Source organism: Bombus terrestris, chromosome 13 (assembly GCF_910591885.1).
Source record: "Bombus terrestris chromosome 13, iyBomTerr1.2, whole genome shotgun sequence".
In the NCBI taxonomy this organism is placed as follows: Eukaryota; Metazoa; Arthropoda; class Insecta; order Hymenoptera; family Apidae; genus Bombus; species Bombus terrestris.
In genome coordinates, this window is record NC_063281.1 from 13,112,397 (window position 1) to 13,139,810 (window position 27,414).

Genomic DNA, 27,414 nt, shown 5'->3' on the forward strand with positions numbered 1-27,414 from the left:
TTCTTTAGTTTTCCTCAAAGTGATCGTTTCTCGAGAACTATGGTTGCCAATATGGGCCAGTTTCGACTAATTCTGAAGCCAGTCCCGACAGGTGAGATTTAATATCGAACCGTTTCTCAAGCGAACGCTACGCTAAACATTATTTATAAACGTGGCCGAGGACTCTGTCGATGCAACACTCGTTGCGATACGAATTTAAACTATCGTAATACGAAAACTCGAATCTATGAAACTTTCTAACAATATCGTTGAAACAGTTTTATCGTATAAAATGTGTCAAGCTGAAGCGAGAAAACGTGTTTTATATTTTACTGGCATCCACGACGCGGTTAAATACGGTTTCATTACGGAGCATCAAGTTCCAGATGAAACTCGAATCAGTTCTAGATCGAGTAGGTTTCTGCCAGTTCCAAATTGAGTTTAATTTAAACGCGTATTCAGACGCTTAAAATGCGTGCCATTATCTCATCTATTTGTGAAACCGTTTGTTAAATCGATCGTATTGTCACACGTACGGGCAAATATGTTCTTAATTTGCAACAGCTGCTTTTTTATCGTTATAAATCATCGTTTTATAAATTCGAGCCTGTCGATTCACACATGCGTTTTCTGGCTTTAACGTTACTCTTCTGAAATTTTCAAAAGAAATTTTGCTACCTTCTAGTAAACACGAACGCGCGCACATACACACACATGTACGTACGTTCGTTCTATATAAAAGGTCCGGTCAAATAACAAATTCCGAATCGAAAATATAGAACAACGTAATTTTACGTTTAAGGCTTCGTGTTCAAGAAAATGCAGGTTGAAGGCAGGTTTAGTTAAGCGCAGTATACGCGTATGATACATTTCCAAATTTTCTTTCTCGGAAACAAAGCGTCTTGCCAAATATGTTATTCCACGTTCTCGATTTATTTTCACACGTAGGGTGACCTCCTTCCGTCTACTTTGTCCTGCCCAGTTTGGAATTATACACACTTATATAATGTGTATATTTTGTAACTTTCTTTCGATTCGACCGATTGATTTAAAGGTCATATTTAAAAACGCGTGCGTTCACCTAACCAGGATTAGCATTAGAAAAAAAATGATCATTCTTTGTTCACGAATATATTCGCCTATGAAATTAGTACGTATGTACAACGACTAAATGCACGCGTTTACGAAATTGAGGCGTAACGAGATATCGTAAAAATTATTGCCGTTTGCACGGGAAAATTTTCCAGAGGTTTTTCCCGGATATGACAAATGCCTGACTGTGATGCAGTAATACTTTCAAGCGGATCAAAACGTGCGCTGGTAAACACGACGAACGCCGCGTGTCCGTCTTTTATGAAAGAACAACCTAAACTCGCTATACCAAATTCCTTCTGCTTTATTTAGAATCCCCTCGAAAACGCATAAAACGAGCATAGCGCTTGGCCATGTGTACATAGAAACTTTAAACGCGTAACCAAGCATAAAGTTGAAGAGGCTTAAACATTTATCCGCAAGCTTGTCCCCGTTGCAATCGCCCGTCAAGTGCATCCCACCGAACGAAAATATTTGCGACAGAAATTGCTCGTCTGATTATTATTAATTAATCTGGAATACATATCCACAACGAGTTCTTCCATCCGAGCGATTAATTCTTCTTCGACGTTGAACAAATGTTAGTCGGCAACCAGTTGAAGCGTTTAGGTGAACCATCTCTTTTGTTCAGTTTGTTTTTTCTACGCGAACAGGTCTTTGCCTTCGAATCGAACCTTCGCATTCCGACCAATTCAATGACTGCAACTATGCAAGATCGTTAGAAGAGGCAAAGAAAAAGTGATAAAAGAAACTCTAGCTACCATTTAAAATATAAGAAGGACACAGCGAAGAAAAAAGGCTAATCGCGAAACGTATGCGAAACGAAGAATGAGATCGGAACCGTTTTCTCGGCTATTGAACCGATACAACTGCTTTCCCATCAACTAGGACCTTCGTTGGCCTTTTATGACCATAAATACTAAAATTGTCGTTAATTAAATTTATAGACTCGCATTTACATTCATGAATTCCATTTACGAAAGTGGTTAACGATCTCGATATACTTCAATATTTTCCTATATAAATATGTAAAAGATTGGATTAGTCGAAATGTTCCATCGAAATACGAATTTCAACTTTGTCTTATTAACATTCTCTGACATCATAAAAAATTCCCAGCGCCATGCTTTACGTATGCGTGTATCTGTTTCTATATTTTCGTTAATTACCGTTCGTCTGATAGAATTACCAAAAAAAACTCTATTCGAAGGATTTCCGAAAGTGTGTCAGCTTCAACGAAAAGCCCCACCTCGAACACCTCGAATCCGAAAAACCGAAGCAAATACGGAGCGCGTCGAAGGGAAACGGACATCTATCTATCTATCTATCTATCGTTTCCTGAAACGCGAGCGCCAGAGGCAAATTTTTGGCATAGTGACCTCGCGTGCATTATGAATCATTGGCGAACCTACTCGGTGACAAACAACGCAACCAGTGGACTTCCTATTTCCGGCGCAGCTAATTTTAATGAGCACTCGCAAATCGTAAGGATTCCTCCAGCGGACAATTTCGCGTTACTGGCAACGCGTCAAACTTCCGCATATCCGGCCTTCGCGGTACCTACCCTCCTCGCGCTTAACATTTTCCGGATATTACCACTCGGCCTGATCGAACCAGTATTTCTGGCTTGTCTACAAACGTGTGCTCATGATCTCCATTATATGGCAGGGTTGGAGGTTTCTAGGAAATTTAATCTCGATTAAATCGCGTCATCGAACAAAACTTTGACCAGATTAACCGATGACACGAGAACGAGAATGGCACTCGTAATCGACGCGGTTATTTTTGCACACTGTTATTATTATGTCAGAGTTACTTTATCAAATAACTTGTACGAGGAAGCAGAAAGAAACGACGCTGTGTTTTATTAACATCGATTTAAAGGATAACGAATCGTTAGATGGGAACGACGATTCTCGTTTATCCAAAAGGAACAGTCGATCGTGGATATTCGTTTCGTTCGATCGTTGCATAAAAATGTCGCGTGTAACGCGGAATCTCCGATATTGACGTCGACTCGCGTAATGTTAGCCTCTTTAGTCATACGATATACATACTCTTTCGCGTTATTTACCGCATAACCAGCCAGTAATTATTATCTCACGCGAAAAGGAGGCGCGAGATCTTACGCTGTAACCTAATTGCCGTTCATGTTTCCAAGTAAACAGTGCAATGATCAAATAATTTTCCATTACACAACCCACGATCAAACCTGTTGGTTGTAAGTAACGTAATAGTTACCGAACGAATCCATCGGTCTGGGCGGTAACTTGCATGCGCGATGTTAGCCTTAAATAATTATACTCTGAATTGCGTTACCGCGGATTAATTACGTGTAATTGCAACGATGAATAAGTTTAACGAGCGAGATCGCAACCGACCGGAGACACGCCACCAAAGATACGTATCGTCAACTCGTGAGAAACAAACATAAAGGATTAATGAGGATCGTATGACAAAGACAAAGAGGAGTTGACCGAAGAACTTGTATAAAAAAAAAAAAAGAAGAACAGTTATCGTCGAATGTGATCGAGGACAATACTTTTGACTTTCAAACGATAATGGACTAGTACGTATCAGTTTTAACCGGTAAAACAATCGACCGTTCTAACTTACGACATCTCTCGTTGTCCGGTATGTATTCGTAGCGACCGATGGAATCAGACAACTGGTTTTTAATTGGTGACGCGCGTAGCGACGATTGAACTCTACGACGTTTGAAACGAGTCTACCCATTGACAAGTACGATAATTTACGGTTCGCAATTTGGCAGCGATTGAATCGACGGTGATTATCAACAAATTGGTGTTCGTTTCAGGTGAATTTTCCACTTAATTTCTGTGTGAGCGGATGTTACTTGGAAATGACATTTTGTTAATTTTCTAAATGCAAAGTTCTTTTCGATAAATGTATGAAATGATAAGCAAAGAGATAAAGACGAAATAGTTTGAATTATCGTATCATTTATGGCATGAAGATTTCATCGGATTTCCCTATCATTCACGGTTCTCCGCTTGAAGCAGAACTTTGCACTCGGCTAATTAAACTCAAACGCAGCACGTAGTAACGCGCAAGTAGCAATTTGTAAATATTCAAATCCGTTGAACTATAGTGACGGCACACGAATGTTATTAAACAAAATTTATGAATGAACGACGGAATAAATTAGCGACCAAACGCAACACTTGTCACTTTCGTGTACAGACGATAGACTATAAATCTCGATTGTTTACTAAAAAGGCTTAGACTGTCTTTCGTAGACCTGATGCTCTTATCGTTTCTCGCATTTAACAACGATAACCTCTTTATCAATTCAGGATAATCTGCCCTATCTCATTTATGACGTACGAATTAAATAATCGCGGAAGAAAGATTTATTCAAAGAACGATATTGCGAATGGCGGACTAAAATTTGTCGTAATAACATTATTTTTACATTATTTTATAGAAAAATGGCAGTGACCTGTCATAAACCATGACGTTCCTCACAGCCACGTTTCCACGGTCGTCTGTTCGTCTCTCTGTCTGTAATTTTTTAATGGAGTTACTCCGTTCTTTTAAAAAAGATTGTAAACGTCTATGTTTATCGAAACGAATCGCGTACGTTTGTATAACCGCATTAGCTCGGATGACAAAGGGTCGGCAAAAGTTCAATAAATCGCTGCGCCGAGTAAAATTTTATCTCAACGAGTGTTTTGCTTTACCACGATTCTACCCTCGCTTTGTCGTCGCGCCAATAATTCTTCATACGCGGCAATGTTTAATTACCTCGAGCAATGGTCTAGCATTCTTGCAATTTACTCTCATTTCTGGCAATAGTTTTAAGCAAGCCAAGGAATGGACGTCATAAATATCGTTGTTAACGACTTAAGTGATGAAGTCACGGCTAGTATATGCGAATCGCTTTGCTAATAAAAAAAAAAGTTACTGGCATGCGCATCTTTGTGCAGAAATCGGTTCTGACCGGAAATATTCGGTTATTTTCTTTCTGCTTCGAGCCACGCTCTAACGTTCTCGTCCATCTTCCATCGTGTTAGTCGTACGGCTGTACGTACTTGAAACGTATCGTGCGAACGCGTTTATATCGATGCCCGCACGAATTTTACTTGATCTCTGTAGCTAAAACGTCCTTTATGACGGTACGTTACGTTTTCAGGAAGAAGGGAACGTGGCCAAAGGTATGAAAAATATACCAATTAGTGGCATTCTAACTCCGTACGAAGTTAATCGTATCCTCTGAAGCAACTGTGTGATACTCGCAAGAGGCGAAGATCGTGGTGAAACGCAACGATCATTGAAATAGAATTCTATTTTCAATTACAACGATCGATAGACCGTTGATTTCTTATCGTTGATTTTAATCGATTCGAACTTAATTCCTTTATAAGCGAAAGCTTTGTAACACGAGTATCATAAACGTAGATGATAAATATCTGCAATTTCAAGGGCCGACAGGCTGTGCAACTAAAAATCGGAAGAAGACAGAAACTTAATCAGCTAAGTGGTCGATGTGTTAATTTTGATTATTTTACCGTCACGTCGTAAGATCGACGCGCATGGAATTTCCAAAAAGAATTCTTTAATTCTATTAGCAACCATTGCTGCAAGATTACGACATTTATAGTAAAAAATTATTCGATTCTTTATTCGTTTCTTTTATATAAGAATAACAGAGCACGAGAAAGATGATGATCGTCGAGGACTTGGCAAATTCCGCGTCAGGCAATCAATTTGCGTTTTATTAGTCGATGAATTTCCTAAGACAATAACTTGGGATTCCCATCGTTGGAGAATAAAAGCAATAAAAGAGTTATATAAAACTGGTCGTTAGGTAGAATCAAAGATCGGAAAACAGCTTATTAAGAAAAATATTGATCGAACAGTACACGATTGGTTGGTTTTGACAGACTTTCCGTCTATCAGTTTCGAAGAAAACCGACACATTTCGTAATTGATCCGAAGAGTAACGCAAGAGTAATAACGTTATGGCTACATTCGAAACAGTTAAACGGTCGTAAAATATTAAACGCTAGCTTCTATACTTTAGACATTGCCTCCTAAAAATTCATTCTCCCGGAGGGCAATTTTGTCAAGGATCGTTCGACATTCCTGAAAATTTCGCAGAGAGAATCTATCGTGACCTGAAATTTAAAGAGACACGAGATATACAGAATTACATTTCACACCGACTGTTTAATAAAAAGTTCTTTCATTTATAAAGATACATTGGAATAAACTATAACAAAGCGCGACACACGTAACTATGTATTATCATGGAAGGAAGTAAATCGACGCTATCGAACGATTAGCATAAGAAAACAAAATAAAGCGTTATCGAATGAAAACGAATTGCATCGCTATCATCGGTCGGCCATATCACAAAGCATATTGCGATAAGTCTAGTTTTGGTAGATGTTTAACGCTCCCGAAATTCGCGAGATTACCCTCGGCGAGGCAGGATGCGTTACCCAAACAACGGTTTCCGGTCAAGTAGCTCGAACAATTTGGTAATCTAAACCAGGGAAACTGGGTGCCAGGATAAACTAAAAAAACTCGTGGAAAGATAATCAACGATCGATCTTCTTCCATGGTAAATGATTCTATTACGTTCGCGTTTCTACTATGGTTCGATAACGTATCGCTTCAAGGTCGGCTTAGAAGCGTGGGTGTGTCTCCTGTTAAGGCGCAACGTCACAATTTGCGTTCACGGTGCTTCATCCTTCGTCTAGGATGTCTAGCAATTTATCGATTGAAAGTAGAACCAGGTGTTTTATGGGTAAACAGCTTTATTCGACAAATAAATTCTCTGTCCTACTGCTTTGTATCAAAATATTGTTCAAGACGAACAGGGGACGAAAGATACGCGTTTTAGATACGTTATCCTTCCCATCATCCGCACCTCGAATATCATTCACGGTACACGTAGAAAACTAATAGATGTAAATTACAAAAGGTTTATTCGAAAATGTTTAAAACGTTTACTCTGTTTTAAGTTATGCCACTATCAATGCCAACACGCGATAACCTCGAAAGTTTTAAATGTCGTTTTTACTTTCAAACAACATCCTACGATATTTGAAAACGAAGCCCCATAAATTTCGCAAACAATATTACTTTCATCGCGTATCTGACTTACATTCGAAGCACGTATCACGAAACGACCCACGTATTTTAAACAACGCGCCAACAACAACGCGTTTATCGAACTTTCGCGTCCTGTCTCTAAACAATTGGAAGTCTGTCTAAAGATTTATTTCGCCAATTAAATCTTGAAACAGGTACTTGTCCTCGAATATTTTCTTTATATCTCTGTATGCTACGTGAATTTTGTATCTTCTCGCGTCTTCTAATTACCCTTAAACGCATAAAAATCCGCACCCTACCGATAACTGGTCTGCTGTGTCCTGAAACGAACTTCAAATATAAGAACTGACGATCTTTCTCTGACCTTAATAAATCCGACCTTACGATTGTACCGTATATCAGGAACAACCCTAGAAAGAAGGAGCGGGGTGAAAGGCTCGGTTCAACGAAGACATTCGGCTCACGAAGAAGTACTTCAGTAGCACCCTCGAAAAATGTCAATCACTCCGCAATGCCCAAACAACCCTAAGCTGCCAGGGAAAAAAGACCCCTCTACGCGGTAAATCGAATCCCGACTCTCCACTTCCACCCCCTTTAGCTTTATCCTTGATCGGATGTGACACGAGCCTCGTCCTTCCTGTCTTCATCTCGAGATCCTAGGGAAGTTCGGCGACGCCGACACAACGTTACTAATTGATACAGAATCGATTTCGAGGTATCGGGTCTTTGACTCGTTTGCCAATAAACCAAGTTTCTCCTTCTTCTTTCCGAGGGCGCGTTATTGTTTCGCGCGTTTGCGAAGCCGAAGCCCCGGCGTGTGGACACGCGTATGACGTGTGTTACACAGCGTTGTGGAGGCGGTGATATACGCGCGCGCGCATACCACCGCGTGTGTATTTAAGTAGGTGTGCACGTGTGTGTTTGAAAGAGTTTTATGGGGAAAGGGAAGCACGACGCATGCTTCCTTCCTTAGTGTCGGCCGGCTCGAGGGATTCGAGTGTTGCACGGTGTGTTCAGTGGCTCGCGTTGGATCTCCGCTGATCGGTCTTACCGCCGCCGAGTGGATCGCGTGCGATCCGTGAATCGGTCGATCGTGTTCCCAGGCTCCCGTTTCGATTGCCAGCCTCGGCATCCCGTGAGTGACAATTCCGTTTTGCGATCCCTTTTCGAAAGGATACCATTTCTCTCTTTTTTTTCTCTCGTTCTGCTCTCCTTTTTCTTCCTTTTCCACGCGTTTCTGCCACAGATCTCGTGCACCGTGCTTTTGCACGATCGGATAGATCGACGAGTGTGCCGTGCTCTTTTGTTCCTCTCGTAAATCGTTTGCAACGTGTACGTTCAATCTTTTCACAGTGCATGGAGAAATGGTGGTAGTTCGAACACTGGAACGCTTCGTCTTTTTCTCTCTCGCGAATTTCGGCTTGATAGAACATCGCCAAGTGAAGGGGATATTGCAGTTTTTTGTAATTTTGACATAATCCATCGTAGATCCAACATTATTAAAATATTTGAGATACAGTGCCTCGCAACAGGGTGAAAATTGGGTGGAAAGTATGTAAAAGATACGCCTTGTTCTTCATTCGTTCCTTATACACGTGCAAATCTGTCGTGGGTACGTGGACAGGTGTATGGTGATTTTCTATTGCGACAGTTTGACGTAATTTATCGATAAGTAAAATGGCGTTGTTCGTCCGAGAGCGTATCTCTAGGTTTACATTTGAAAAAGGAATCGCTACGTAATTAGACTTTTATAATTAATCCAAACACGCGTAATATCTTTTTAGGATCGTAAAGTATAATGTAAATAAAAGAATAATCGAGCGTAAGAGAAAAATCCAGTGAATACGTTTAGTCTTAATCGCGAGTAGGAAAAAGTTCCATTATTTTGAAAAACATAACAAAGAAATTCACCTATCATATTTGGGTTAATGCCATTTTACAAGTTAGTTTACGATTCCTAATAAATATTGAAATCTTTTTTACGTTGAGTGATTTATTAACTCAGCCTAACTTATCTCTCGTTACGACCAAACAATGTTACACATTGCGTAAAATGTAATTTTTGATTACTTTCACAACGAAGAGATTTACACATTGGATGTTCTTACTGTGGGACAAGGTAACTTTGTGATGCTAATTTGAGCCATTTATATACTCGGTTTGATTCTCAATAACTGTACACTGTAACAACGTGAATATGTTCTATCTAAATGAAAGTCTTGCCTCTGTTTGTCGCGAATATTTTTAAACTCGCTGTATATCACACGAGAAACGTAAGAAATTATTTCAATTGTTATCATTATTATTTTATATTTGATTTCATTTGAAATGTTATAGCGAAAACGATCGTCAGGTTCGTTGGAATACAATTCTTCATTATCAAATCGTAATTCTACTTATTTTATATTCTAATTATCATTCTATAAAATCGATAATAACAATTTATAATTAATATTCTATTAATAACAATGAAATTACGAATTTCGATTAAAATGGGCAACGCTGCTAAAATAAATATACTAGTTCATCCGAATTTACACGGGGTTAGTTCGAACAGAATCCTTATACGCCCACGCGAACAGCGATACCGAAGTCGAACGAAAATTATGGCAGAAACGAAAATAGAACGATTTACCGAAGAAAAATAAGTCCATGTTACGGTGTTAATTCTTATTTCACGACGTTTCGTACGCGAAAACACAACTTTGAAGTTGAGTTGCAGGCGTACGCACTTAAACCAAGACTCGAAACTAGTTGAGTCCACTATAAACCCTCCAGCGTATACAATGTATACAATGTATACAAGGTCGTACATACATAGAGAACGTAACGTAATCAAGAATTTTTTAGCGTAAACTGTTATCTGCGTGTTGCTAAACGCAGAGTTATGCTTTCGAATAAGAAATCTCACGAACTTTTTCCTTGCCACGGTATCCGTGAATTCTAACCCACATTTTAACGCCAGCTTCTTCAAATTTTAATTCCAATTGCTCGTGTCTTTCTGTTAGCCTAATTATATCTCTTCCTCGAATATTATTACCGCTATTGTTTATATTATTATCGTTTCCACGTTCTCTTCGATTTCTTTTATACTTTAAATTCTTATCTCTGTATTTATATTCCGATGAAATTCGAAGAAGATCAGACAAATTTTGAGAATACCATGATTTTCTATCAGCTCCATCTACCAGAATCAGCCAAATTTCTGATCGGTTTTGTTTCCGACTTGCTTATTTTTATTCAACTTGATGCTCGACATTCGGAAACCAAGAAACTCCAGCATTTGTATTCATCGAAACAAACGTCTTCATACATAATACATACGTAAATTTCAAATTTCAAAATTTGGATAGATTAGGATATCGACGAAAATAATAACACGGATAGATCAAGTTTAGGTATCCTTCAATGGGAAACTTCGCAGCATTTTTACGTAGAAATACACAGCAAGCTGTAGATGATATGGTTGATACAGCCGAAGTTTGCCTTGAATTTCTGACTTGTTAAATAATGCTTTTGAACAGTACAACGCTATTTTTATCTGTGGTGCTAGTAATCACCAACAGTTTGCGAGACAAAACGATATGGTAAATTACGATTTCCTCGAGAAGACCTTGCACCGTTTTCGCAATATTATTTTCACGTACGATCGATCGTATCGATGATCGATTATCGATGTTACGTCGCCGATCTCTCACAGTAGCTTTTCTCTTTTTCATTCTTTTTCAAAATTCATTAAGCAGCCAATCAAATAATTAGATTGGTGGATAAGAAAACTCGTTTCTTCCAAGTGCGAATTTATCGCATCGATATCATTCATTAGAAATTTTTTATAAATGACACGCTTATTAAAAATCCTAATCATTGCACTATTATTCTGATTGATTAGATCGCATTCCTTTTCAGACACTCGAGCTCAGCATTCCATTGTTTTGATAAGGATTGTGAAAACATCATAGAAAGGGATGATAAAGTCTCTTCGGTCAACATCATTTAACGTTACGTTATTTTCGTTCACGCTTACTGATTTTATTCGATTATTCAGTTCGACTGCTGCGAATGAATTTGAATCGATCGATCGATGCTATCGTTTCATCGAACTTGTAATAATTATAATATTTATGGCACAGAAGATGGACGAAGGAACGATTGTACAAAGAAAGTGAATTACGACTCAACGATACAGATCGTTTCCATGTTCCATTTGCAGTACAAAGAGAAGCAAAATTGAAAAGTTGAAACGATAAGCAACGTCGATTTGTCGATCGAAAGAATTTTGTAAAGCACAAAAACAATAGCGTAACAGTGTGTCGAAAGATCAATCGAATAATACTCTTGGAAAGATTAGGTTCGACGATAATTCGCTATTATCTGTTGCATTTCGTAAATATCGAACTAAACCTTAATTACGTTTATGGAACATAAAGGAACAACGGTACTCAAATGAAATTTAACGCAACAGGCCAAAGATACGTACGAACTATCCTTATTTTGAAATATGTTCTATTTCTCTATTCATATTTGACGTTTACGTTCACGATCACGGTCATGGGCATGGGCTGTTTGGCAAAATTCTAGATACCAAGCTAGAAACCGACAGCAAAAATGTGTCGAAAATTTATTTGCTTTGGCATAGCACCGCAACGCATCGCACGATTCAAGGTAGATGCAAAAGACGCTTACCGAATATACGGAGATGCAGGAACCATATGATACCGTGCAGTTATAACCAAGCGAAGTAACAAAATTAATAGATGTTTTTAAATGGAAGATTAATTTGATGTTAAGAATACGGCGTTCTTAAAAATTTCTCTCAGACGAAAGCTGCGTGATAAATATCTCGTATCAAGGCGAGTAACTAGCACTCGATATACAGTAATTCTTGCAGTATTGTCCAATTCAGAAATTATCCATGGTAATTTCAAATGACTCACCGTATGCGTCATCGTATTTTGAGTTCGCTATCGTAATGAATAAAAATGTGCAAATGACGCGCAAAGATATGCGTTAAAAGTAGCGATAATGTTGCTTAATTATTCGCCTGCGACACTTGCGTTTCAATATATACAACAGGCTGCATACCGTTTCAAATAACCGAACTAATTACCGACGCTCTTTAAGCATTAACTTTTAAAAAACTCAAGTGCCGTGTCGTTTGACGGCGGTTGATTATTTTCGAATTTACCTCGATCGTTCAGTTCAAGCAACTAACTTGCATTCGAACGTGGTAATCGATTTTCATTCCCTTGGTTCTATATCGAAAATCATTTAAAACTGTCGATGAAGCTACGCGGAGGAACATTGCCCTATCTATAATCATCTCGGTACGCGTCAATAAATTATTATAAAGATTATCAAATTAGATTTTAACGATTCGACGACACCTCATCTAAACAGGACCTAGAAACGCGTGCTGGCGTTTATCGGCGCCAGTCTTCCGTTCCCAGGACAGTTTTCTGAAAACGTAGTGTCAATATTCTCGGTAGGGTCAGGATGAATGAAACTCGAGTTTAGCCATTCGCGAGGCGTTACGAATTCCGGGATCATGGCCAAATAGTTTCGAGAGAATTTCTCGCGACGACGCAACGACGAACGGAAGAGGCGAAGTATTTCGCGAGGGCTCGAACGCTTTCGCTCGAACTTGGAGGCAACGGATGCGGCTTTCTTCGAAAATCTATTTTTCCGTCGACCTCCGCGCATACGCGACTCCACTTTCTGCCTCTCTGACTTGACGATCTTCAAAAATACGCGAAGGCTACAAGGATGAGCGGGTAAACAGGCGGCGGAACCAGCGAGTATGCGCGCACCGTCCTGTTTCTGTTTTTTTCATCTCGTTCATTATCTTAGGGGAAAAATCAGCTGGCAGATTTGAATAATGGATGATGAGGAAAAACGGTGAATCACGAGTTCTTCGACTCTGACTGATACGTTTTTGCAATTTCTGGTTGATCGATGGCGACGCTTGGAACGCGCCGAGAGCTGTTTTTCGACCCTTTCATATTTTCCTCCTTTAGAAAGATAAAAATGGCCGTAGCATATAATATTGAAACGATTGCCCCTCATTTAATGTAGATACGTAGATTTTCACGGAGCTATAATCAAGCAAATTTTCGCGTTGATACTCGTCGGATGTTAAACAGGAAGTACGATAATGCAAGGATTTTCTCGAAGAATGATGCTAATTAGAAAATATTTTTCACGGTATTCGTATTACATGAATTCGCAGGTGGCGAGTCTACGCCGTAGAATAAAAGATTCTTTTGATTTTTCACGTTTCCTGAAAACTCGATTGATATGTTCACGGTAGCGAGTAAGGGTTAAATTTGGTGATTCGACGAAACGCGAATTCCTTTCGAACGATTAAGTCGATTTTCGCTAAGTGTACGCGCTACGCGATATTACAGGAACTTTTCAATTTTACTAATTTCCTATTTCCGGGAATGATAATAAACTTATCGTCGCGCGCTCACTTTTTGGCACATTTATCACGACAGCTTGCCAAATATTTTAGATTTCACAGGTGACCATATTTTCGCCACTCAAACGACACGCACTCCGTTACAATTCTACTGGCATTGTCCCAGCAATCTGACAAATCTTTTATTAGATTTGTACAGAATGTACATCAACGGCGTAAATTACGTAACGTAAAACGATCACGATCTCGGTCAATTTGTCAAACATCTTTCTCACCTTTATCTATGTCTATTGTGTAATACAAGTATCTCGTTATAAAGGCTTATAATTGAAACTAAAAGCGCTTTTTCCTTATCATTGCAGATTCAACGAGACGCAGTTGATTCGTACTTAAAACTATGGACGATGAGGTGATCAGTGGATGCCAAAATAACAAGAGATCACCAATGACCCTAAACGTTAGCGGGTTGTGGGACGTGGTGCCACGATTAGATCATTATAGGTATGTGTATGTGTGTGCGTGTATGTGTGCGCGCGCGTGCAAAACTATACTGTAAAAATAATACCTGTATGCGTTTATTCGAAGAAACAGAGAAAAAGGATTATAACAGCGAATATAAAAATAAATCCTCGAGAATTCTGAAAAGATGCACAGTGACCCGTTGAAAATAACGCTACGCGTTTAGAATCGACTTTAAATTAAAGGATACGGCGCGAGCGTTCTTTGTCCGACAGACGACAATTTATTGTAATTTTACCGTTATTGTTGCCGCAGCGAGAAAAGCTACTTCTATGTTTCGCAATAACGTTTATTTATTTTTTCTGTTTTACGTTTAAGAGATTAATGATTTTCCGATACTTTGTTGACGAAACGAAACAGTTAATTTCTCAATATCGGTCGGAGCAACGTATCTTCTGTCTAATTAGCTATTTCTTGCAACGTTGTTTAAAAGGCCGTTTCCTCTAAACGAGGAAATAATTTGCCTTTTTTTAACGACACGATAAAATTACTTAGTTATCCATCCATTATCTATATTACTTAGTTATCCATTGTTTCTTTTACAGTTAATAAAAATCATTAATTAACTTAATTCACAGTTTTCAAAGGTCTCGCCGTTATTTTCTACGGAGTAAAATCTCATTCGAACAAAGATTCTATAATTCAGATTATTTCCGTAACGAATTAAAGTACGTCGTTCTTCCTGTCAAATTTTCATCTCCAAAAATTAAACAATAATACGCTTTCAACAAGAACTCTCGATGTCTATTTTAGTATCACTTACTACGTACTTGCCTCCTACGTGCTTTCCTCTCAGTTGCGACAAATTTTTTCCCTGAGATCGATTTTCTCGCGTAGCATTTGTCCTTAATGTCTTTGAAAGTTGACAGAAAGTATACGACCACCGAGTAGTGGATATCTCAGATGTTCTGCAATTTCTTTCTACGGCAGTCTTGTAACAATTTGTAACTCTTATTAAATTAAATCTTAAACGCTTGCGATAAAGCAATGGCTATACTTCTGGAAATAAATCATCTCAGTTTGAAGTATTAATCTACAAAAAAATCCATATATATTTGGTATTGTAATAAAACGCAAGAGAACAAAGTACTTTTCACGTCGTACGGTATATTACACGCTGCTAATGATACACGGGAGAACTTGTTAATTATTCCATGATTTTAGAGATACCGTTATGAATTTCGTGAAAAATTCTCCTGCCGAACATTACCTAATTGTCCATTCGTCAAATCGTTCAACAGTTTATCCTAACTTAATTAGTCGCTATAGGCTCACCGATACCATTACCGAAATTCACAGGCACGTTTCTGTTTGTAGATTGAGTCGTCGTGCTAAGAGGCCATCGCTGAGCACCCTACACGAAGGAAATCTTATAAAGGTAAGATTGCCACACCCTGTAGACATTCGTCGTACTACCCTTCGTTTCTAATATCATCGAATGCATCGAAAAATATCTCGTAATTGTCGAGGTTCTCGTACCCGCGCGTTAATTATTTTTCGTTCGTATAATAGAATACATTCGATGATAATGCATCTGATTGATCGCACGAGAATTTTATGGCAAAAAGATCTGCAGTTTCCAAAGTATTATAACGAGAAAACGGAGTCACCATTAAACGCGGACATAAAATTCTATAAACTTGATCTCATGACAGATTCGCCAATTTTTCCGTTCCTCTTTTACGCCATAATTATCCTTTATAATATATTTTCATCGTGTCTGTTTCCAAGTAACGTAAAACGCTATATTATTAAATTGCATACACGTCATAGTTATTAACGATGGTTGCTTCAAATATTATAACGGAAAACGCTTTAACGCAATGTGAATAAAGGGGATGAAATAGTATGGTCGGCTCCGTGTTTCGACATAATCGGAAATACGTAAATTTATACACGTCGGTCAAGTGTTAACAACGCGTGTAGGAATATAGGTCACGTATCCCATTTGCGAATGTGCGAATGAAACGCGCGACAGAGAAGGGATTAGAAATGCAAATGTAACAACATTCATTCGATACATATACGTGCAATTCTTCGTAGAAACCGAGTATTTTTCATTCATGACTCGCGATCGGTTTAAAGAATCGTCGTGTTCCTTAAAAGACACGAACAGACGAACTATTTTCTCATGTTCCTTATTTGCATTTCCATTGTACATTTAAGATAAAATTCCTGTCGAGTGCTCTCTAACGAACGGAATAAAGGTATTTTCAACGCGAACAGAGTTAATTGCTAAATATTTTGCGAGATACTCCAAATTTTTAGATTGACGTACTGTTTTCGAGGAAATGAAATAAAGGTTGCATAACGCGTGCATTAGAAGTGATAAAGCTAATCTCAACTCGTCTCGTCGTAGAGTCAAATAACACCCGGAGGAGCTGCCTCCCTCGGCAAGGACGATCGAACTCGTAACGAGAAGCGCGAGGGAGACGGTATATTAAGTTTACATAGCAGTAAATACCAGCTGCGAGAGAAATTAGAAAAGATATCAATTTTGAAATCCCCGCCGTTCTCGAAGGTCATTGTAATAGGTTTGATAACGAAACGCGACATAATGCGTTTATCCGATTATTATTTATCTATATTTTTCTTCGGCAAATTATTAACATCAAAAGATTATCATTTTTCGGGCACACAGATACATTCATAGACTAACAAAATTGGTCTTATTTATCTCCTTTAAATGTTATATCAAATTGTACGCAATTGTTGGTATCCTCTCGGTCCATGTAAAACTACTCTCAACTCTCTGAACTCTCTGAACTCTCGAAACAATACCAAGAACGGTCTCTGTATTTTCAAATGCTCTTGCGAAGACTATCGCATACGTTGCAATCTTCAAAAATAAACAACGATCACATACGTACAAATTATCACATTGTCCATCCATCTCAATATTGCATTGCATAAACATCGCGGGCATATTATTGTGTTACTAAAGCCGAATTTACACTGTTCCTCCAAAGTGAAACAATATAAATTCGACTTGCGTAAACAAGACGTCAACTGCGCTTATTTATTCGTAATTCTTCGAATTCGACTGCAACATTTTAGTAACATATTTTCCAAGTGTCGTACCATTGATTTATCAAAAAAAAAAAAAAAAAAAAAAAATCGATTTTTCAGTCTTGTTACGCGAGAATCCCTGTTTAACTAAAGCTTCTGTGAAAGATGTTAAATTCGGGAGAAGTAACATGAAAGTCCTAAAATATTCGAATTATAAATTAGTTAATCGGTTAATTATTTAATATTTGGAAAAATTCATTGAACTTCGTTGAATATGAAATCTCGATGAAACTATGTGCGATTAGAATTTTATAGAAAAGAATGACACCTCGTATACAGCGATTTAACAGAAGGCAATAGAGAGATAAATTTGAAAATTTCAGGACACAAATATAGAGGCTGGTCAAATCGGAGTAACCCAGCAAGGACACACGGGAATAAAACTAGGATGGATCCAGGGTGTCCTCATACCATGTCTGCTCAATATATGGGGTGTAATGCTTTTCCTGCGACTGTCATGGGTAGTAGCACAGGCGGGCATACTGCAGAGCATCATCATAATCGGAATATCGGCAGCTGTCTGCGTCATCACAACGCTTAGCCTGAGCGCAATTAGTACTAATGGGGAAGTAAAGGGAGGTGTGTTACGGGTCCCCCGTTCTTTCTCGTCCTCTTTTTTCCTTTTTCCAAGGAGTGGTGCCATGTACTTTGTAGTCGTTACATTCGCCTCGCCAGAGTCGAACATTGACAATTGGTTTTTCCACGAAGTGGAAAATCGTCCTTGAAAAATAACCGCGCAATATCCTAGTTGCAACGATTTGCCTATAAAAATGCAAATATGTACATTATGAGAAATTTCCCACTGATAGATCTCTTTCTATTCTAATATTTGTTTTATCCACTTTTACGCAATACCGTTCCGATCTTATTAAAACTGGCAGAATTTTAATACGAGCCATCATTTTCGAGCTATATGTTTAACGAAACTAGATTTTTAATATTTCGATTAATGTCGAAATTTTTCGTATGTAACACGCTTTAAATCTTAATTCGATGATCTTCGCGCGTAAAAGCTCTCAGGAGAAACTTCTTTCCTCCTCGCGAATTTCATTTCTCCCCCATTTACTTCCATAGAAACGAAAGAAAATCGTGTTACTATATTTCTAAATAAATCGTTAAGTCCAATGACGTATAAGTTGAAATTTCTATAGGTGGTATATATTTCATCATATCACGGACTCTGGGAGCGGAATTTGGAGCCTCGGTAGGAATCGTTTTTGCATTTGCAAATGCAGTTTCGGCATCGATGAATACCATTGGTTTCTGCGACTCCCTGAACGATTTGTTACGAGAGCATAACATGCAAATCATTGACAATGGGGTAAACGACGTTCGAATCGTTGGAATAATCGCATTGATCGTTATGATCATGATTTGCGCGATTGGAATGGAATGGGAGTCAAAGGTATTTATTTTATGTATTTCAGTCGCGATAGAAAAATTAATCGTTTTCGTGTGTCGTACGAGTCCGCAAGTTTTGCTCTGCTGTATTACGCTCTTCGTTGCTTTACTATAGTAAATAGTTTAATGCTTGTAACTTCCAAATATTTTTTTTTTTTTCTTTAAGATGTTTGATAAAACGAGTTCTTTCAGGCTCAAAACTTCCTTATAGCCATCATCGTCGCAGCTATCTTCGATTTTCTGATTGGTACTATCATAGGACCTAAGAATACGACGCAAGAAGCATATGGATTTCTTGGATTTTCCTGTACGTCAGATACGATTACTTTATAGGAGTATATCGCACAAAAACCTATTTATACACTATTATCTCTAAACGAATCGTTTCTTAAATTCTCAGCTGAAGTATTCATGAACAACCTGGGCCCGGATTATCGTTTTTCCGAGAACAGCAACCAAACGTTCTTCTCCGTGTTCGCCATTTTCTTTCCATCTGTAACGGGAATTCAAGCTGGTGCCAATATCTCCGGCGATTTGAAGGATCCAGCGAGCAGCATACCGATCGGAACACTTCTTGCGTTGCTAATCTCGATGCTCAGTTATGTCACTTTTGTCTTCTTCGCTGGTGGAGCGGCCATAAGGGATGCCAGTGGGATTGTCAGTGCAAATGATACCATCGTAAACTGCATTCCGAACGTCAACTGCACTTACGGATTACACAACAGTTACTCGGTACGGAATTCCTGTGAGACTGTTTAAAACACATTAGCATTAAAACACTATCGATTATTAAAATCAAAACTATATGGAGAAAGTAATTAGATTGAAGTCCGACCAAAATGAAAGTTGGAAAAATTGCTATCGTCTATCTATTTAAGTCACGAATTTATCACTCGGCTGACTTTAGTTTTAAGGTTCGTATTTCTTAAATAGATCGCAGGGTGAGCCGATTATTATTTTTCTAAAAACTTCCAGCGAATAAATTTACAGTGTGGTTTTACATTCTTTGCTCCTAGGTGATGCAACTTATGTCGGTATGGGGTCCGTTGATCTACGCCGGCTGTTTCGCGGCAACCCTCTCTACAGCGTTGACAAACTTGCTATCGGTACCACGATTGATACAGGCGCTGGGACAAGACAGAATTTATCCCGGTTTGATTTACTTTAGCAAAAGTTACGGGAAACACGGTGAACCTTATCGTGGTTACGTGCTCACGTTCTTCGTGGCAGCGTTGTTCCTCTTGATAGGTATCAACAAATTTGCAACTCCCGATATTTTAGACTTCTAGCTTTTAAATTAAAATAACGAAATGATACAAATTATCTCAATTTTCAGCAAACTTGAACGTGGTCGCGCCTCTAATCTCAAACTTTTACCTGGCATCGTACGCGTTAATTAATTTTTGCACCTTTCACGCGGCGCTTATTCGGCCGCTTGGATGGCGACCCACATTCAGAGTGAGTAACCATAGTAAAAAGATATTTTACGAGCACATCTTGAATAATCAGTGGCGATCAAACAAGGAGGGAGATTCAGTGAAGTTTCTTTTTTACAGTATTACAACACCTGGTTGTCTTTGTTCGGTTTTATCACATGTGTGTCCATAATGTTCCTCATTGATTGGGTGACTTCGCTGGTCACGTTTGTCATCATCTTCGCGTTGTATCTGATAGTGGTGTATCGGAAACCAGACGTGAATTGGGGTAGCAGTACGCAAGCACAAACCTACAAGACTGCGCTTTCTATCGTTTATCGGTAAGAATATTATTATAATTCCATTATTGTTCTTGAGTTAGTCAAATTGAAATATGTAAACGCGATGTTACCATTTCGTATAGACACGTTTAAAGTGCGCTATTTACCAATTTTATCTGACGTCGTGCTTTCTATTTTCAACTCCCTCGCGATGTAACATAATTCTCAAATGTATGTTCAAATTAAATGTTGCAGATTGAATTCTATCGACGAACATGTCAAAAATTATGCCCCACAAATTTTGGCACTGAGCGGAGCTCCTGGCGCCAGACCAGCGTTACTGCATCTGGCAAATCTCATCACGAAAAACCATTCGCTACTGATTTCCGGTGAAATACACCCAGTACGTAGTTTAAATAAGTGGATTTAGACACTTTAACTTTTATAAACATTCCTAAAATACTGCGTTTCCGATTAGTCGCTGTAACCACATTTTTTCAACCAGTTATTTTCTCATGATATTTTTATCTTCTACTGTCATACTAGTGTCGTAAATCCCCTCGTATCGACAATCTAACTTGGATTTTCAAACACCCAAGATTAACAAAAACGACTTTCGTCTCTTTCCAGACTCGTTTATCGTACCGTTTACGATCGATGAGACTGAGAAACGGTTATGCATGGTTACATCAACAACGGATAAAGTCGTTCTACCATGTAGTGGAGGATTTAAGCTTCGAACGGGGTGCATCAGCTTTGATGCAAGCAACAGGTGTCGGCAAGTTGGCACCGAACGTTGTTTTAATGGGTTACAAAACACACTGGTCAACGTGTAACCACAAGGATCTGCAAGAATATTTCAATGTTCTTCAGTAAGTCAATTGGCGTTTATCACGGTGTCCACGATAATGAGAATATAACGAAACTTTGTACCGTTTCTAGTAACGCATTCGATCAGAAGTTAGCGGTAGCGATGTTACGAATCGCGGAGGGCTTAGATTGTTCGGAAGTTGCAACCGCGAATGGAGATGACGAACATGGTGTTTTAGCGCAAAGTAGCTACGATTTGACTGGAAGCACTTTGATGCACGTGGATAGCAATTTGTCAATGTCCAGTCAAATTCCAAGAGTGCAAAGCGTGCCAACAATAGGTATCTATGAGTTTGATTGATCAGGTTATGATTAGATTCGTTGAAAGATATTTTTCCCTTTTCCTTAGCTACTTTTATCATGATGTTTAGCAACGTTCGAACTCTACCTGGAATTCTTCATTTGAAATTTATTATAATAAATTTATTATAATTTATTATTATAAATTTATTATAATTTTGTTTCAGGAACGCAATTCGTACCGGTAGACGCTCCACAAATTGTTAGAGATTCGCCTACTCACGGGAGTGCTCGTGACCATTTGAAGAACAAACGAAAACACGCGATAGAAAAATTAATGTAGGTGAAAATTAATTTCAATGAGCATCTACAGACGTTAAGCGTTGCATCTGTATTTTTGGTAATTGTATCAGAATCAGAAAATGTTATTTTATATTTTAAATTATCTCTACAGGGAGAAACGGCACGCAATGACACCGGTTCCTGAACGCTTAGCGATTTTCCAAAGAAAACACAAGAATGGTACAATCGACGTGTGGTGGTTGTACGACGATGGAGGTAATTCATAAAATGTTTACACGTGTCTACAATCAATATCACTAATCGATATATCTATCTGGTCGTATTTAATTAACCTATATTTAATTAATGTGTATGATATAAATGTCTTTCTATTTCATCTAAATGATTTAATCAACAAATATCTTTGACTTATCCCAGCAGATAACTGAATGAGATTAGTATTAATTTTCGAAGAATAATCCTTTGATAATTTCGCAGTAACAAAAACGTATTAAAAACGTGTCGCTTTTGTATTCGATGCCTTTAACAAAAATCTTCAACGAACCACGTTACTTATTCTAAAATATTTACTTAATTTTTCAATTAGGTGTACTCATTTTTAAGTGGTAGACATTTTTATTCAACAGGTTTGACGATTCTTCTTCCGTATATAATCAGTACACGCTCGAATTGGGAGCATTGTAAAATGCGAATTTTCGCTCTGGCAAATCATAAACAAGATATAGTGGCCCAAGAGAAGGAGTAAGTTAAATATCCAAAAAAAAATATGATTCGATTTAGATTTTATATACTTATAAATAATCGTATAATCGAATAGATTAAATACAATTGATTTTTTGTTCGTATCTTCAATAAAAAGAATTCCTTAATTAAAAATAGCTTTAATTGGAAATAATCTATGTGATCATCGATCATGTATATTAATAATTTACAGAATGACCGAGATAATGGCAAAATTCAGGATAAGATATACCAGTCTGAAAATGGTAGACGACATAAGCGTTCAACCAAAGCAAGAAACGCTAGATTTCTTCGATAAACTTATATCTGACTTCCGAAAAAACGAGCCTGACAACACAGGTACTTTACTAGATTATATACATATTTATCCTATTTGAAAAAGATCATTTATTTATTACGAAGGAAATATATCAGTATAATCATTTCAAACGTCAATAATTATCAGGCTACTTGAAATGATAATTTCAATATCTTGTTGCAGAATGTTGTGTAACAGAAATTGAACTTCAGTCTTTGAAAGATAAGACGTACCGGCAACTCAGACTGCGAGAATTACTATTGGAGAATTCCAGTCAATCCACGTTGGTTGTAATGTAAGTACACATTTTACTAGACGACTTACAAAATTAATAATCAAGCAAACAATTAATTATTTACAAATGAACTCGTTAAATTGCAGGTCGTTGCCAATGCCAAGAAAAGGAGCAGTTTCAGCCCCGCTTTACATGGCATGGCTGGAGGCTTTAACTAAAGATATGCCACCAACACTCTTGATACGCGGAAATCATACTTCTGTCTTAACGTTTTACTCGTAGTTCACCGACATTATTCTTAAACAATAATATAATTTTAGTATCTAGATGAATTTACGTTGAATAACATCACGAAAACGTCTACGCGATTAGCAAAGACATCTTCTGATGTGGACAGACAGTATTCGGTATATTCATGCCAAAAGTTATATAGATACTATGATCTGTTTTCGTTTTTATACAGTATTTATTAAACGTCAAGCCCGGTGGTACTCGCTGACGAGATTATTTTAACGTAGAAATGAAAGACAACAATATATGGGACTATCAATAAATAATAGCCTCATATCTTTGATACTTATAGGACTCTAGGACGCGCTAATGAAGAAATATACACTACAACTATTCTTAGAATATATTGTACTTTGAAGCGTGGAGATGTTTTATTTAGTTAGCAATCAATGACTTTTATATGATAATACACACGATTATCTTTAACATTTACTATTAATACGACATATAGTATAATAGACAGATAAAGTAGAATTTAAATTTTCATTGAATACGATGGACTTCTTAAACATGCATTGAACTTAATGACGTATAACTAAATAATTTAATAATAGTATGACGTACTTCATATGTTAACATCTTTTTAACTGATCTAAATGTATAGTATTACACTTAAGCAACGAAGGAGGAGATATTTCTTACTTCTCATCAGTAATATATTTTTCCATTATAGAACTATATACCTACTTAAGAAAATTCTTGTTACTGAAACTCTGATTCCATAGAAAACTTATATAAATGCTTAAAGATATGATTCACTTATTTTTACAAAAGTATTTTTTATTTTAAATAATACGATACTTAATAATACAGTACTTAACTATTATTGATCATTAATTATTATCGTTATTACTGATGCTCGAATAGGAAATATTCTTTTTGTTTTCATATAACTTTTAGTTACGTGTAAACAAAGTACAGAACAAAGCTTAATTGTGAATTGTTTTAAGTCACGCCTTTTATTTAGTTAACATTAAAATAATGTAAACAATTTTCAGTACTGAACAAGTTATTATTATACTTCATTCTTTAATTTCTAAATTAATTAATTTCTAGATTAAATCAACGATTCATTTTGTAAACATAAATTCGATAATTTTTCTGTATAAACTTGTAAATGAAAATTTCTTCACAGTAAAATATTACTGAAATGCACCATTTGTAAATATGAAGATAACTAAAAAAAGAAGAACAATTAGTAGAATTAAGTCTATGAAAGCTTATAAAATGTTTTATTTATTTTGTAATGCATTTAATGACATTAAAAAGATCTATCATTAGTTATAATAAATTCATTGTGATTTTTACATTCCTGAATTTATATAATTTTCCTTTCTAATACACTCCATAATTTAATGATGCAAAAATATACTAAATTTATATGTACAATGAAAAATTAAGGAATTATAGATATAATTCAGGAATCGGTGCTTCGTGTTCGACTTCTCCCATTGAATGAAGATGTTCTATAATCAATATCAATATTATTATCAATTACAACATATTATCATGTACATATTATCATGTACAACATATACATAAAGATTTTATATTTAAAACTTTTAAAGAAAAAACAATTTTGTTTCATACAAAAATATTTTACATCAGAATTATAGTCATTTTAGCTAAGTAGCTCACTTGTTACAATGAGTTTCAAAAATTCTAGCAAAAACTGGCTGTATTTGTTCCAATATATCACATGTTAGCATTCCCCTTTGCTTTATCTTATATGCAGATGCATTGCATTCTCTTACTAATCTAGATGCAGCATAACTTGCAGCTATTGGAGGTGACAAAGCACTTTCACTACTTCCTGCACAAATAGCCCACCACCAAAATACAGCTAACGCGCCAGATAGTAAGTCTCCTTGACCTCCACATCTTCTTCCAGAACCTGCTAATCCACATGACACAGCTTCTGTACCTTTATGTCCATCTGCAATTACATCCTTTGCTCCTTTGTGCAAAATTACTACATTTTTGCCAAATGCATCTGCCAAATGTTTAACATCATTAGCTTTAATCATTGGAGTAGGTTGAACATTTTTGTCCAGTATTCCTTTAACAAGACGACTGAATTCCATTGCATTAGGAGTAAGAATTACACCTGGATACTCTTTTATAATATCAGGCTTTTGGCTAATTAGAAATAATCCATCTGCATCAATTACTAGTGGCTTTTTCATGTCACGACAAATTGAAATTAATTCGACAATTGTTTTAAATATTTTATCATCTCTGCCAAGACCTGGTCCGATAACAATTACATGTAAACGATCAAGCCATGGTCTTATTTGTTTAATCGCATCATATTGATCTAAAACTGGGTGAACAATAGGTTCTGGGCTAAATGATTTCAAAGGAATGCTTGCGTCTTTCACACAAAATATGTGCACTAAGTCACATCCAGTGCGAAGTGCACTCATTGCTGCATAATATGGGGCACCAGTATATTCAACACTACCACCAAATATTCCAATTCTACCATCTTGTCCTTTATATTTGGTATTATTCAAATTTGGAATTATTTTTCTTATTCCTTTTAACATACGCTCATCAACAGACACTGATGTAGCCATAGTGGAAACTAATGGGCACTTGACTAAATTCCTGTAGGCAAACTGCAAAATACCAAGAGCCATCCTCAATTTTAGAGGTTAATCTTAATAGTTACTTTCCTCTTACAGATGATATACATAATGATTGATGCGAACCTTTCCTAACATATATATTTTATCATTTGTTGCAAAATACATATTTTTCAGTAACAGTTGTATATATAACAGATACAATATACATATAATAACAATGGTGTATATAAATAAATACATTATTAAGATAAAAGAGATAAATACTAAAATACAATAATACCTGTGATGTTCTTAATATCTAATTGACAATATATACTGTTTTTGTGTAGCAATTATTAATTGAGTAGAAATCGAACAATAACACAGAAACACAAAATATAATAAAAAGTATCATTGATAACCTAAAAAAGTAGATTGTTCTACCTTATTCGTATGAAACTGCGCATGTTTTTTATATTTTTATGTTTAAAATACTGATTTAATAATTTACCTAAACACCTTTTGAGTTTGTTTTGTTACATAGAAAAAGCAGGATAACGAAAACTGAAAATTTTTAAACAAGATAGTACGAAAGTATTAACAAGTGTACAATTGAAAACTTAAAAAAACAATTGTCACTTCGATATCGGCCATTAACTATTTGAAACATTATGAAGATTCGTATGTTCATTTATAAATAGGGATTAAAGATTTCGAGAATGAATAAAATTGATAAATTATGTCTATACATAAAATAATACACATACATATGTATATATTATATATATATATATATTATTATATACTATATTAGATGTTTATCGGAAATTATTATTCCACACGAATATTTTAAGTATATCGTCTATTCGTCACTCGTTTTCCTTTAAACATTCGTTTATTAGAAACGTTTTATAATAAATTTTAATATACAATTTCTTGAATATACCATCAATTTGTTAACGCAGCCCCTTTTGTAAAATACAAAAATGTGTTTATTTATGATATACATACAAATAATAAATATTTTATAAGCTAACAAGATATAGTTCCTAATATTTACAATATTATGAAATTTTAGTTGGTTTTATCTATAGGAAGAACGAAAAATACACATAGCCTCTATTTTCATACTACAAACTAAATCTCGCATCTAATGATACAATACATTTTTATTACATTACTAATAAATTGTGTTATGTAAAATATATATGTATGTATGTATATAAGGAATCATATTAATGAAATATTTGAATTCATACTATACAATTGAACCTCGGTATTACACACACAATTAATACGTCACCAAATAGTAATAGTCACTATAGGAGTAGTGTATTCTAAAATTCACATGGTCTCCGTCCATTCATGGTTTTGCACTGTCAATGAATGACTATGTTCCAATCGTTATTCGTATTTTTAAAGTTCGACCAATAGTAGGATAATAAGTTCATTCGGAAAAAGACTATTCTTTTGAATAAATATTTATAATGAAACTAGCTACTCTCGATTACTCTTTCCCTTTTAAACTTAATTATAATACTTCAATAATTCACGCTTTGTTAATAACAATTAATGATGTTTAGATCGCAATAATTTTGAAGGAACCAT

The 27,414-nt window shown here is 36.5% G+C and overlaps 2 protein-coding genes across 9 annotated transcripts; one reads left to right on the plus strand and one right to left on the minus strand.

Moving 5' to 3' along the window:
- LOC100647910 (bumetanide-sensitive sodium-(potassium)-chloride cotransporter) lies at positions 1–24,543 on the plus strand. 5 transcript variants are annotated; one of them, XM_048411353.1, is made up of 20 exons: positions 2,998–3,640; positions 3,720–3,889; positions 13,936–14,074; positions 15,410–15,470; positions 17,485–17,740; positions 18,313–18,566; positions 18,755–18,869; positions 18,963–19,294; positions 19,579–19,810; positions 19,899–20,020; positions 20,119–20,318; positions 20,514–20,661; positions 20,889–21,130; positions 21,201–21,409; positions 21,596–21,707; positions 21,823–21,926; positions 22,298–22,412; positions 22,606–22,751; positions 22,894–23,005; positions 23,092–24,543. In XM_048411353.1, the coding sequence occupies exons 3-20, from the start codon at positions 13,971–13,973 to the stop codon at positions 23,225–23,227; spliced, it is 3,000 nt and encodes a 999-aa protein (XP_048267310.1). In that variant the 5' UTR covers positions 2,998–3,640; positions 3,720–3,889; positions 13,936–13,970; the 3' UTR covers positions 23,228–24,543. The 5 variants fall into 5 exon arrangements, with proteins under 5 accessions (XP_012170863.1, XP_048267310.1, XP_048267311.1 ...); XM_012315473.3 differs by lacking the exons at positions 2,998–3,640; positions 3,720–3,889 and adding an exon at positions 1–91; XM_048411354.1 differs by lacking the exon at positions 3,720–3,889.
- LOC100648143 (ATP-dependent (S)-NAD(P)H-hydrate dehydratase) lies at positions 24,452–26,474 on the minus strand. Of its 4 annotated transcripts, XR_007226151.1 has the most exons (3): positions 25,951–26,301; positions 24,761–25,857; positions 24,452–24,729 (listed from the first exon to the last, which is right to left on the minus strand). XR_007226151.1 is itself a non-coding variant. In XM_048411357.1 (2 exons), the coding sequence occupies exon 2, from the start codon at positions 25,813–25,815 to the stop codon at positions 24,871–24,873; it is 945 nt and encodes a 314-aa protein (XP_048267314.1). In that variant the 5' UTR covers positions 25,816–25,857; positions 26,318–26,474; the 3' UTR covers positions 24,452–24,870. The 4 variants fall into 4 exon arrangements, 3 of the variants coding, with proteins under 3 accessions (XP_048267314.1, XP_048267313.1, XP_048267315.1); XM_048411357.1 differs by lacking the exon at positions 25,951–26,301 and adding an exon at positions 26,318–26,474 and having other exon boundaries at positions 24,452–25,857; XM_048411356.1 differs by having other exon boundaries at positions 24,452–25,857.
- Between the last annotated feature and the right edge of the window lie 940 nt (positions 26,475–27,414).